The sequence below is a fragment of the Lagenorhynchus albirostris genome, chromosome 2 (assembly GCF_949774975.1).
Source record: "Lagenorhynchus albirostris chromosome 2, mLagAlb1.1, whole genome shotgun sequence".
Lineage (NCBI taxonomy): Eukaryota > Metazoa > Chordata > Mammalia > Artiodactyla > Delphinidae > Lagenorhynchus > Lagenorhynchus albirostris.
In genome coordinates, this window is record NC_083096.1 from 127,708,828 (window position 1) to 127,722,952 (window position 14,125).

A 14,125-nucleotide genomic window follows, 5' to 3' on the forward strand; every position below is an offset into this window, starting at 1 on the left:
TCAACAATATACATTATTTGAGTATTGCCTTACTTCTCATACATCCAAATTTGCTCATTAGAACTAGGAGCAAGCACCTGCCAACTTCAACATGTCTCTAGTGTAATCATGCCTAAACATCTCCAGGTTGAAATACACACTCTTTTTATTATAAATTACTTTTCATTTATTGATTTTCTATTCAAGAGGATATTGGATTATTTTCTAAAAATTTAGACTATTTGTGAATTTCTTTTCAAGATATCAAAGGGGGGAGTTACAAACGTATATTTACAATGATGGTGTTGTGTCTGATAGGTTTGGGAACCATTGGCTAAGGCCTCAAATATACAGGCTCCCAGCATGGACAAGGGTCTTCTTCAACTGTGTGCTTCCCAGCTTAATGTGACAGTAAGTAGTATTTGGTCACTGTGTCTTCATGTGTTTCTTTTTCACTCAAATTTATTCATTCATTCCTCAAGTAATTTATTGAATGCTACCAGCTGATAGACACTGTGCTACATGCTAGAAGGGCAGTTGGCTTAAACTCAACAGATGCTACAAAATTAACAAGAGAATAATATAAATAATTTTTGCCAGTCAACTTGAAATTTTACATGACATGGATAAATTCCTTAAAAGTCATTACTTACTGAAACTGACCCAAGAAGATATAGAATATATGAATTAGTCCTATAAATATTTTTTTAAATTTAATTCCATGTTTCTTTCCCAGAAAGAAAAGTTGGGCTTCACTGGTGAATTGTACCAAACATTTAAGAAAGAATAATTCTAATTCCACAAAAACTATCCCAGAGGATAGAGAGGAAAAGCTTCCAATTTGTTTTATGAGGTCCTATAACCTTGATACCATAACCTTGTTATCAAAAATCATAGGCCAATATTATTCATGAACTTAGGTGCGAATACCCTAAAGAAATATTAGCAAACTCAATCCAGCAATTCATCAAAATCACGTTGGATGTTTTCTAGGAATGCAAGACTAGTTTAACATTGGAAAAAATAGGCAGTGTAATTCAGCATATTAACATTAAGAAAGCTATAAATCTTTTGGACATTTCAATAGATGAAGAAATATTTAATTAAATTCAACATCTATTTATGAGAAAAAAACTTCTTAAAAATTATAAATAGAGAAGAATTTCCTTAATTTCATAAGGGGTTGCTAAAAAAACCACAACATCATACTAAATGGTGCAATGTTGAAAGCTTTCTCTCTGAGACTAGGGATAAGACGAGTATGCCCAGCATCACCACTTCCATGTAGCATTTTACAGAAAATCCTAGTAAGTACAACGAGAACAAAAAATAAACAAAAGATATAATGAATGTAAAGTAAGAAATAAAACTATTATTGTTTAAAAAACCTATTATTGTTTACAAATAGTGTTGTATGCAGAAAAAATTCATTTACAAGTAAATTATCAGAAATAATAAGTGAGTTTAGCAAAGTTTGTGGATACAAGGTCAAGGTACAAAATCAATTAAAGCAGCAAAAATTAGAAAATGCAATTTTTTTAAGCAGATACCATTTATAGCACCAAATACCTATGAATAAATCTTACAAAATAGGGCAAGGTTTCTGCAAAATAATAACACAATATTGAGAAAAATTAATGAAGACCTATATAAGTAGAGAAATATCTCATGTTTATGGATTGAAAAACCCTGTAAGATATAAACTGCATGGTTTATAATCCTGATAAAAATCACAGGGTGCTCAGCTCGGTGCTCTGTGATGACCTAGATGGGTGGGATGGGGGGAGGGAGGTACAGGAGGGAGGGAATATATGTATACATATAGCTGATTCACTTCACTGTACAGCAGAAACTAACACAGCATTGTAAAGCAATTATACTCCAATTAAAAAAAGAAAAAAAACTTATGAGCTGCTTCTAAAATATATATGGAAATAAAAAGGGATACTATGAAAGAGTAAGGTCAAAGAACTTACACACTAGATATCAATACTTATTATAATGCTATAGTAATTAAGACCGTGTGGTACTTGTGTAAAGGTAGACAAATAGACTAAGAAAAAAGCCCTCAAACAGGTCCACACATATTTGGACATTTGATCATACAAGTTGGGGAAAGGACAGTTCAATCAATGTTTTGTCTATTGGGTATCTGTATGGGAAAAAGAAAAGAAACTTGATTATTATGTCACAGCATACATAAAAATCAATTCTCAATTGATGGTAGCTCTAAATGTGACATTTCTTTAAGATAAAATAAGAAAATATCTTCATGATGTGAAGATAGAGAAAAGTATTTATTAAATGACACATATACTCACCAACAATAAAGGAAATATTGATAAATTGGACTACATTAAATTAAGAACTTTTGTTTATCAGATGACATCACTAAAAGAGTGAAAAAGTAAGCCACATAGTAGGAGAAGATACTTGTGACACATAATTGGCAAAGGACTTATGTCCAAAATACGTGAAAAACTTTTTATAAATCAGTAAGTAATACAGATAATTCAATATATCTTCTTTACAAAAGAGGATATCCAAATAGCTGATATATCTACAAAAGGTGCTCAACCTTATTAGTAATCAAGGAAATACAAACTGAAACACACCTACCCTGTGGCCAGCGACTCCACTACTAGGCATATACCCAACAGAAGTGCAAGCATATGTGTACCAAGACATTTACGAGAATGTTCATTGCGGCATTATTTGAAACAGTCCCAAACTGGAAGCAACCCAAAAGCCCATTCATAATAGAAATTGTGGTATACTTATTCAGTGAAATACTCTTCAGCAATTATGATGAAAAAAACCATGGAAACATAAAACATGAGCAAATCTCACGAACATTATTTTGAGAACAGAAATCCAACACAAAAGAATATATACTGTATGACTCCACTTATATAAGGTCAAAAACAAGCAAAACTTAACTGTAGCTTTGGAAGTCTGTGTAGTAACAAAATAGGGAGAAAGTAGTTTTGGAAAGGGGACCTGAGCTTGGCTTTTGGAGGTGCTAAAAAGGTCCTATTTGTTATGGTGATTGATTATATCAAGTTGTATGCTTATTATTTGTACATTCTTATTTAGTGAGGTACATTTCAATAATTTTTTTTTAAAATTCAGCAATGCCCTAATAAGATTAATCTTACGGAATTATTTGTTTACACTATCAGTTATAATAACATAATAGTTGATGTGAAAATTTATAAGTGACATTGATGAAACAAAAGTGAGAAATTATCTATGGTTAATAACTGCCAATAAAAAATAAAGTTGAACTCATGGAAGGAAAGCTACACACAGAATGTAACCTGAAGATTTTGAAGAAGGAAGTTTAACAAAGATCAAACACCTTAGAAAAAGGCTTCTTGCTTGACTCAAGACTTTGGGCCCTGCTGGCATCCAAGCATGCTCTGTCCTGGCCTATGAGGCTCTTTCTGGTTTATACCCAACTTACACCTCCTCTGGTCCCAGTGAGTCTTTTGTATTAATCTTGGACCAAATGAGGACAGAACTCTTTGAGCACTGACTGGTTCATAGAGCTGAAATGTTTCCAATAACACAAAGCTACAAATTGCTATGATTTATCCTGAGTGCATGCAGCCCTTGGAGAGCTTTATTGTAAGAGGAACACACTTCCCAAAACCCTTCTGTATGGCCACAACCTCCCTCGTCTACACGTGGATGCTGAGATTTGGGTTTTAAATGTTAATCCAAGAGCACAGATTGGTATCTGGACTGTTTTCCTCTGTGAGGTTTTGTCTTTGCTGTTGCCATTGTTATTACTGTTGCTATAAGAGAAAGGGAAGGAGGGAGGGAGAAATCTCATATTCTCTTGCCTGGATTTCAAGACCCTTATAATGGTTTCCCAAGCTACCTTTTCAAACATATCTCCCACTGATCCCCTGAGTGGTGCCTATGTTAACTGAACAAAAGTCACTACTGCAAAGTACTGTGTGCTTCTTGCTTTTAAGCATTGTTCCACACTTTCCCCACTCATTTCTACTTAGATGAATCAATTCCGCCTTCAAGGCTGAATTCAATGCAGCTTGCACCGGAAGGGTTCACTGACCATTCCTAGCCCCTGTGAGTGCTCTTTCCTGCTCACTCTAATGGCTATTTAACTGACCCTATTTTCCATACCCTAAATCAGAATGCATAGTCTGCAGGGGACTTGTCAACCATTTATGGGTATGAACAGCCATCTATGAGACGTTTGAAGCTGGGAATAATGGAATTCACATCAATAAATTTTTTCCTGCTGTTAAAATATATATCATGTGCCAGGCACTATATGAAACACTTCATCTACATTATTTCATCGAATCCTCATGATACTCCTGGTTGGTAGATATTATCATATATCTGCCCAAGGTTATTCCAGAGACAATAAACCGCAGAGCCAAAACTCAAACCCAGAACTGACTCGTCAGGATATGCTCCCCACTCTGCTACAGAGCTGTTCACAGATGTGGAGAGGGCAGGGGTGCAAGATGTAGGAGGCTGAGGCAGCATTATGGAGAGAAGCTGGGAGAGATGAGGCTGGGCCTGACCATGTTTGGTCCATGTCAAATCAGTGCATGCTAACCTGGAGCCCTGTCCAACAAGCAGCAGGAAGACAGCGCATGTGAGTACGAAGGCTTCAGCGAGCTGCCTGGAAATACAGATCCGGTAGATCCTGACTAGTTTCAGAGTTGGCGTAGTACAGCGGCTGCAAGCATAGACTCTAGAGCCAGACTGCATGGATTTGAATCCTGGCTCCGTCACTTATTAGATGTACGACTTTAGGTAAGTTACTCGCCCTCTCTGAAGTCACTTGTCCACTCTGTGCCTGTTTTTTTTAATCTGCAAAATGGAGATGATAGTACTTATCTTGTAGTGATGTTGTGAAGATGAAATGAGTTAATATGTGGGAAGTTTTCTGCAGGGTTCCAGGCACACAGTAGGTCCTGTGGGAGAGTGGGTTCTTCCTCTTCTTCTCTGTTTGGGCCTCTGTAAGTGAGAGTTGGATCAGATGGTCCACAGTACGGCCACCATAACATATGTTTCTGCTCTCCTCTTAGATTTCATGAGTTCTTGGAAAGTCTAAACTCTGCTTCTAATTTGCTGCATCATGCTGGCAAACCATTGAAATGGAGAAGCAGCTAAATGACCCTGAATAGGTTACTTGATGTCTCCAGTCATCACTCCTGCTTAACTTTTCTAGGATCCCAAACAGAATAGTGCACACCTCCTAGCTGAAAAGTGTTTCTGGGTCCCCCAGACCTATGGAGTGTTAGAAGCGGGACTGTTTTCCTCTTTCAGCACCCATCTGCCACCTGCCAACTCGTGGGCAAGTTGCCCTTGAAGGTAAGGTCCAGGTGAGGCATTTCCGAGGTTAGCTCTGTGAGGGGGGAAAGCCGAGAAGACCACATCCACAGGCGTGTGGGCAGCAGTGTGGGCTTTAGGCCCTCATAATTCTGCCACCTTCTGCAGCCCGTTCTTGGATGAAGACAATTGGCATTTTCAACATTTGATATGAAGTACTGCATGTATGCAGTTCAGGCTTCACTCCAACCCAAGGACTGCCCCTTAGCCCCTTAAATCAGGGGTTCAGGAGCCACTGATGCCTGCAGGCTTCCTGTGGAGGTTCACCAGTGCACACCGCAATCCCTTGCACGGTGACTCAGGCAACAGTTTTATCAAATATTTTGCCATAGCAAAACAGGACTCCCCAGCCTGCCCGTCTCCAGTACCTGTTTCCTCACACAGTCAGTGTCACATGCTTTAGTCTTCTGTTATGGGAGCATGCACTTCAAAGTACCAACTTCTAATTTGGTTAGGGTAGTCTAAGCCATGCTGTGATTGCAGACAGGCCCAAGCATGTCATGGCTCAACAGGAAAGCAGTTTACTTCTCACTTGTCTCAAGGTCTAGCAGGTTGGATCATTCTTTTCAAAGCAGTGATTCAGGAAACACAGCTCCGTCTACCCGGTGGTTCTACCATCTACAATGCATGGCTCTCAGAGTTGGGAACTTGGGAGTTCACTCCATTCCAGTATGATGGGGAAGGAAAAAGAGAAAGAGAGAGAGTGAGATGGGCCTGGAAGTGTCATATCTGACTTTCATCCGTAACCTTTCTGTCCACCTGGAACTCAGTTGCATGCTGCCAGCTAATAGAATGGAGGCCGGGAATGGAGTCCAGCTGTGGGCCTAGGAAGAAGAGATGGCTTTGGTGAGCATCCTGCCAGTCTCTGCTACTGTTAACTACGGTATTGGTCCAAATCCTGTCTATTCTGCCTCCAAAAGTTTTCCACTTTTTTTTTTTTTAATTTTCTCCTCCTATTCTTTTTTTTAACATCTTTATTGGAGTATAATTGCTTTACAATGGTGTGTTAGTTTCTGCTATATAACCAAGTAAATCAGTTATATATATACATATGTCCTCATATCTCTTTCTTCTTACATCTCCCTCCCTCCCACAGTCCCTATCCCACCCCTCTAGGTGGTCACAAAGCACTGAGCTGATCTCCCTGTGCTATGCGGCTGCTTCCCACTAGCTATCTACTTTATGTTTGGTAGTGTATATATGTCCATGCCACTCTCTCACTTTGTCCCAGCTTACCCTTCCCCCTCGCCGTGTCCTCAAGTCCATTCTCTAGTAGGTCTGTATCTTTATTCCCATCTTGCCCCTAGGTTCTTCATGACCTTTTTTTTTTTTAGATTCCATATATATGTTTTAGCATACGGTATTTGTTTTTCTCTTTCTGACTTACTTCACTCTGTACGACAGCCTCTAGGTCCATCCACCTCACTACAAATAACTCAATTTTGTTTCTTTTTATGGCTGAGTAATATTCCACTGTATATATGTACGACATCTTCTTTATCCATTCATCTGTTGATGGGCACTTAGGTTGCTTCCATGTCCTGTCTATTGTAAATAGAGCTGCAATGAACATTTTGATACATGACACTTTTTGAATTATGGTTTTCTCGGGTATATGCCCAGTAGTGGGATTGGTGGGGCGTATGGTAGTTCCTTTTTTAGATTTTTAAGGAACCTCCATACTGTTCTCCATGATGGCTGTATCAGTTTACATTCCACCAACAGTGCAAGAGGGTTCCCTTTTCTCCACACCCTCTCCAGCATTCATTGTTTGTAATTTTTTTTTTTTTTTTTTGCGCGGGCCTCTCACCATTGTGGTCTCTCCTGCTGCGGAGCACAGGCTCCAGACACGCAGGCTCAGCAGCCGTGGCCCATGGGCCCAGCCGCTCCGCGGCATGTGGAATCTTCCCAGACCGGGACACGAACCTGCGTCCCCTGCATTGGTAGGCGGATTCCCAACCACTGCACCACCAGGGAAGCCCTGTTTGTAAATTTTTTCATGATGGCCATTCTGACCAGTGTGAGATGATATCTTATTGTAGTTTTGATTTGCATTTCTCTAACGATTAATGATGTTAAGCATTCTTTCTTGTGTTTGTTGGCACTCTGTATATCTTCTTTTGGATAAATGACTATTTAGGTCTTCTGCCCATTTTTTGTTGGGTTGTTTGTTTGTTTGATATTGAGCTGCACGAACTGCTTGTAAATTTTGGAGATTAATCCTGTCAGTTGCTTCATTTGTAAATATTTTCTCCCATTCTGAGGGTTGTCTTTTCATCTTGTTTATGGTTTCCTTTACTGTGCAAAAGCTTTTAAGTTTCATTAGGTCCCATTTGTTTATTTTTGTTTTTATTTCCATTTTTCTAGGAGGTAGGACAAAAAGGATCTTGCTGTGATTTATGTCATAGAGTGTTCTGCCTATGTTTTTCTCTAAGAGTTTGATAGTTTCTGGCCTTACATTTAGGTCTTTAATCCATTTTGAGTTTATTTTTGTGTATGGTGTTAGGGAGTGTTCTAATTTCATTCTTTTACAGGTACATGTCCAGTTTTCCCAGCACCACTTATTGAAGAGGCTGTCTTTTCTCCACTGTATATTCTTGCCTCCTTTATCAAAGAAAAGGTGACCATATGTGGGTGGGTTTACCTCTGGACTTTCTATCCTGTTCCATTGATCGATATTTCTGTTTTTGTGCCAGTACCATACTGTCTTGATTACTGTAGCTTTGTAGTATAGTCTGAAGTCAAGGAGCCTGATTCCTCCAGCTCTGTTTTTCTTTCTCAAGATTGCTTTGGCTATTTGGGGTCTTTTGTGTTTCCATAAAAAATGTGAAATTTTTTGTTCTAGTTCTGTGAAAAATGCCAGTGATAGTTTGATAGGGATTGCATTAAATCTGTAGATTGCTTTGGGTAGTATAGTCATTTTCACAATGTTGATTCTTCCAATCCACAAACATTGTATATCTCTCCATCTATTTGTATCATCTTTAATTTCTTTCAACAGTGTCTTATAATTTTCTGTATAATGGTCTTTTTTCTCCTTAAGTAGGTTTATTCCTAGATATTTTATTCTTTTTGTTGCAATGGTAAATGGGAGTGTTTTCTTAATTTAAGATTTTTCATCATTAGTGTATAGGAATGCAAGAGATTTCTGTGCATTAATTTTGTATCCTGCTACTTTACCAAATTCATTGATTAGCTCTAGTTTTTTTCTGGTAGCATCTTTAGGATTCTCTATATATAGTATCATGTCATCTGCAAACAGTGACAGCTTTACTTCTTCTTTTCCAATTTGGATTCCTTTTATTTCTTTTTCTTCTCTGATTGCTGTGGCTAAAACTTCCAAAACTATGTTGAATAATAGTGGTGAGAGTGGGCAACCTTGTCTTGTTCCTGATCTTAATGGAAGTGGTTTTATTTTTTCACCATTGAGGATGATGTTGGCTGTGAGTTTGTCATATACGGCCTTCATTATGTTGAGAAAAATTCCCTCTCTGCCTACTTTCTGAAGGGTTTTTATAATAAATGGGTGTTGAATTTTCTTGAAAGCTTTCTCTGCATCTATTGAGATGATCATATGGTTTTTCTCCTTCAATTTGTTAATATTGTGTATCACGTTGATTCATTTGCTTATATTGAAGAATCCTTGCATTCCTGGGATAAATCCCACTTGATCATGGTGTATGATCCTTTTAATGTGCTGCTGGATTCTGTTTGCTAGTATTTTGTTGAGGATTTTTGCATCTATGCTCATCAGTGATATTGGCCTGTAGTTTTCTTTCTTTGTGATATCTTTTTCTGGTTTTGGTATCAGGGTGATGGTGGCCTCATAGAATGAGTTTGGGAGTGTTCCTCCCTCTGCTATATTTTGGAAGAGTTTGAGAAGGATAGGTGTTAGCTCTTCTCTAAATGTTTGATAGAATTTGCCTGTGAAGCCATCTGGTCCTGGGCTTTTGTTTGTTGGAAGATTTTAAATCACAGTTTCAATTTCAGTGCTTGTGATTGGTCTGTTCATATTTTCTATTTCTTCCTGATTCAGACTTGGCAGGTTGTGCATTTCTAAGAATTTGTCCATTTCTTCAAGGTTGTCCGTTTTATTGGCATAGAGTTGCTTGTAGAAATCTCTCATGATCTTTTTTATTTCTGCAGTATCAGTTGTTACTTCTCCTTTTACATTTCTAATTCTGTTGATTTGAGTCTTCTCCCTTTTTTTCTTGTTGAGTCTGGCTATTGGTTTATCTATTTGTTTATCTTCTCAAAGAACAAGCTTTTAGTTTTATTGATCTTTGCTATCATTTCCTTCATTACTTTTTCATTTATTTCTGATCTGATCTTTATAATTTCTTTCCTTCTGCTAACTTTGAGGGTTTTTTGTTCTTTCTCTAATTGCTTTAGGTGCAGGGTTAGGTTGTTTATTCGAGATGTTTCCTGTTTCTTAAGGTAGGATTGTATTGCTATGAACTTCCCTCTTATAACTGCTTTTGCTGCATCCCATAGGTTTTGGGTCATCGTGTCTCCATTGTCATTTGTTTCTAGGTATTTTTTGATTTCCTGTTTGATTTCTTCAGTGATCTCTTAGTTATTAAGTAGTGTATTGTGTAGCCTCCATGTGTTTGTATTTTTTATAGAATTTTTCCTGTAATTGATATCTAGTCTCATAGCAATGTGGTCAGAAAAGATACTTGATATGATTTCAATTTTCTTAAATTTACCAAGGCTTGATTTGTGACCCAAGATATGATCATCCTGGAGAATGTTCCATGAGCACTTGAGAAGAATGCGTATTCTGTTGTTTGGATGGAATGTCCTATAAATATCAATTAAGCCCATCTTGTTTAATGTATCATTTAAAGCTTGTATTTGCTTATTTCTTTTCATTGTGGATGATCTGTCCATTGGTGAAAGTGGGGTGTAAAAGTCCCCTACTATGATTGTGTTACTGTCAATTTCCCCTTTTATGGCTGTTATTATTTGTCTTATTTGTTGAGGTGCTCCTATGTTGGGTGCATAAATATTTACAATTGTTATAACTTCTTCTTGGATTGATCCCTTGGTAATTATATAGTGTCCTTCTTTGTCTCTTGTAATAGTCTTTATTTCACAGTCTTATTTTGTCTGATATGAGACTTGCCACTCCAGCTTTCTTTTGGTTTCCATTTTCATGGAATATCTTTTTCCATCCCCTCACTTTCAGTCTGTATGTGTCCCTAGGTCTGAAGTGGGTCTCTTGTAGACAGCATATATAGAGGTCTTGTTTTTTTATCCATTCAGCCAGTCTGTGTCTTTTGGTGGGAGCATTTAATCCATTTACATTTACAGTAATTATCAATATGTATGTTCCTATTCCCATTTTCTTAATTGTTTTGGGTTTGTTATTGTAGGTCTTTTCCTTCTCTTGTGTTTCCTGCCTAGAGAAGTTCCTTTAGCATTTGTTGTAAAGCTGGTTTGGTGGTGCTGAATTCTCTTAGCTTTTGCTTGTCTGTGAAGGTTTTAATTTCTCCATCAAATCTGAATGAGATCCTTGCTGGGTAGAGAGTAATTTTGGTTGTAGGTTTTGCTCCTTTATTACTTTAAATATGTCCTGCCAGTCCCTTCTGGCTTTCAGAGTTTCTGCTGAAAGATCAGCTGTTAACCTGATGGGGATTCCCTTGTGTGTTATTTGTTATTTTTCCCTTGCTGCTTTTAATATTTTTTTTTGTATTTAATTTTTGATAGTTTGATTAATGTGAGTCTTACCATGTTTCTCCTTGGATTTATCCTGTATGGGACTCTCTGTGCTTCCTGTACTTGATTAACTATTTCCTTTCCCGTATTAGGGTAGTTTTCAACTATAATCTCTTCAAATATTTTCTCAGTCCCTTTCTTTTTCTCTTCTTCTTCTGGGACCCCTATAATTTGAATGTTGGTGTGTTTAATGTTGTCCCTGAAGTCTCTGAGACTGTCCTCAATTCTTTTCATTCTATTTTCTGCTCTGCAGTAGTTATTTCCACTATTTTATCTTCCAGGTTACTTATCTGTTCTTCTGCCTCAGTTATTCTGCTATTGATCCCTTGTAGAGAATTTTAAATTTCATTTATTGTATTGTTCTTCACTGTTTGTTTGCTCTTTAGTTCTTCTAGGTACTTGTGAAACGTTTCTTGTATTTTCTGTATTCTATTTCCAAGATTTTGGCTCATCTTTATTATCAGTATTCTGAATTCTTTTTCAGGTAGACTGCCTATTTCCTCTTCATTCTTTAGGTCTGGTGGGCTTTTGCCTTCCTCCTTCATCTGCTGTGTGTTTCTCTGTCTTCTCATTTTGCTTAACTTACTGTGTTTGGGGTCTCCTTTTCACAGCCTGCAGGTTCGTAGTTTCCTTTGTTTTTGGTGTCTGTCCCCAGTGGCTAAGGTTGGTTCAGTGAGTCGTGTAGGTTTCCTGGTGGAGGGGACTAGTGCCTGTGTTTTGGTGGATGAGGCTGGACCTTTTCTTTCTCGTGGGTAGGTCCATGTCTGGTGGTGTGTTTTGGGTTGTCTGTGGCCTTATGATTTTAGGCAGCCTCTCTGCTAATGGATGGGGTTGTGTTCCTGTCTTACTAGTTGTTTGGTATAGGGTGTCCAGCACTGTAGTTTGCTGGTCATTGAGTGAAGCTGGGTGTTGGTGTTGAGATGGAGATCTCTGGGAGATTTTCGCTGTTTGATATTACACGGAGCTGGGAGGTCTCCTGTGGACCAGTGTCCTGAACTTGGCTTTCACACCTCAGAGGCACAGGCCTGACGCCTGGCTGGAGCACCAAGAGCCTTTCAGCCACATGGCTTAGAATAAAAGGGAGAAAAAAAAGAACAAAAGAAAGAAGAAGATAAAATAAAGTTATTAAAATAAAAGATAATTATTAAGAAAAACAATTTTTAAAGTAATACCAAAAAAACCCCAAAAAACAGACAGAACCCTAGGACAAGTGATAAAAGAAAAGCTATACAGACAAAATCACACACAGAAGCATACACATACACACTCACAAAAAGAGAAAAAGGGAAAAAAAATATATGTATATCTTTGCCCCCAAAGTCCACCTCCTCAATTTGGTCGTTTTGTATTCAGGTATTCCACAGATGCAGGGTACATCAAGTTGATTGTGGAGCTTTAATCCGCTGCTCCCAAGGCTGCTGGGAGAAATTTCCCTTTCTCTTCTTTGTTAGCACAGCTCCTGGGATTCAGCTTTGGATTTGGCCCCACCTCTGTGTGTAAGTCGCCTGAGGGCGTCTGTTCTTCGCTCAGACAGGATGGGGTTAAAGGAGCCGCTGATTCGGGGGCTCTGGCTCACTCAGGCCGGGGGGAGGAAGGGGTACAGATGCGAGGTGAGCCTGCCGTGGCAGAGACCGGCGGGTCGTTGCACCAGCCTGAGGCTCGCCCTGCATTCTCCCGGGGAAGTTGTCCCTGGATCACGGGACACTGGCAGTGGCGGGCTGCACAGGCTCCCCAGAAGAGGGGTATGGATAGTGACCTGTGCTCGCACACAGACTTTTTGGTGGCGGCAGCAGCAGCCTTAGCGTCTCCTGCCCGTCTCTGGGGTCCGTGCTTTTAGTCTCTGGAGCTCCTTTAAGCAGCGCTCTTAATCCCTTCTCCTTGCACACCAGGAAACAAAGAGGGAAGAAAAAGTCTCTTGCCTCTTCGGCAGCTCCAGACTTTTCCCCCGACTCCCTCCCGGCTAGCCGTGGCGCACTAGCCCCCTTCAGGCTGTGTTCACCCAGCTGACCCCAGTCCTCTGCCTGTGCTCCAACTGAAGCCCAAGCTTCAGCTCCCAGCCCCCGCCCGCCCCGGTGGGTGAGCAGACAAGCCTCTCGGGCTGGTGAGTGCCAGTCGGCACCGATCCTCTGTGCAGGAATCTCTCCACTTTGCCCTCCGTACCCCTGTTGCTGCGCTCTCCTCCGTGGCTCCAAAGCTTCCCCCCCGTCTCTGCCTGCGAAGGAAGGGGCTTCCTTGTGTGTGGAAACCTTTCCTGCTTCACAGCTCCCTCCCACTGGTGCAGGTCCCGTCCCTATTCTTTTGTCTCTGTTTTTTCTTTTTTCTTTTTCCCTACCCAGGTACATGGGGGAGTTTCTTGCCTTTTGGGAAGTCTGAGGTCTTCTGCCAGAGTTCAGTAGGTGCTCTCTAGGAGTTGTTCCACATGTAGATGTATTTCTGATGTATTTGTGGGGAAGAAGGTGATCTCTGTTTCTTACTCTTCTGCCATCTTGAAGCTCCTCTCCTTTTTTTGAGAAAATTTAATTAGTTCATTTATTTTTGTCTGCATTGGGTCTTTGTTGCAGTGCATGGGCTTTCTCTAATTGCAGCGAACGGGGGTTACTCTTCGTTGCAGTACGTGGGCTTCTCATTGCGGTGGCTTCTCTTGTGGAGCACGGGCTCTAGGCGCTCAGGCTTCAGTAGTTGTGACGTGTGGGCTCAGTAGTTGTGGGTCACGGGCTTAGTTGCTCCATGGCATGTGGTATCTTCCCGGACCAGGGCTTGAACCTGTGTCCCCTGCATTGGCAGGCAGATTCTTAACCACTGCACCACCAGGGAAGCCCTTAAAACTGCTGTTTTTCTCTAAGTTTTTATCCTTCCAGTTTCCTTTAAACAGTTGCCAGTTACTTTTCCAAAACTCAGACATGATCATATTACTCTCCTTACCCCAAAATCTCAATGTCCCCCACACCTATGCTCATAGAATAAGGTGCAAACTCTTTAGCCTAGTATAAAAGTTCTGCCCATCCTGTGTGCTCAGATATTAGCTCTCCATTTCCTATGTCTTGTCCTT

The 14,125-nt window shown here is 39.7% G+C and overlaps 1 protein-coding gene across 5 annotated transcripts in view; it reads left to right on the plus strand.

Annotated features, from left to right (window-relative positions):
* Positions 1-297: 297 nt before the first annotated feature.
* Positions 298-14,125, plus strand: part of DIRAS3 (DIRAS family GTPase 3) — a 31,244-nt gene continuing 17,416 nt past the window's right edge. Inside the window, exons 1-3 of one of the 5 annotated variants that reach the window (XM_060139776.1) lie at positions 4,222-4,776; positions 5,293-5,337; positions 6,126-6,201. Coding sequence is in view for 1 of the 5 variants with exons in the window: in XM_060139775.1 (XP_059995758.1) it covers positions 6,193-6,238 (46 nt within the window). In the remaining 4 variants the exon portion in view is untranslated. Of the gene's footprint in view, positions 391-4,221; positions 4,777-4,808; positions 5,338-6,125; positions 6,239-14,125 lie in introns of those variants that run through there. The other 4 variants (XM_060139780.1, XM_060139775.1, XM_060139778.1 and 1 more) reach the window with 4 other exon arrangements.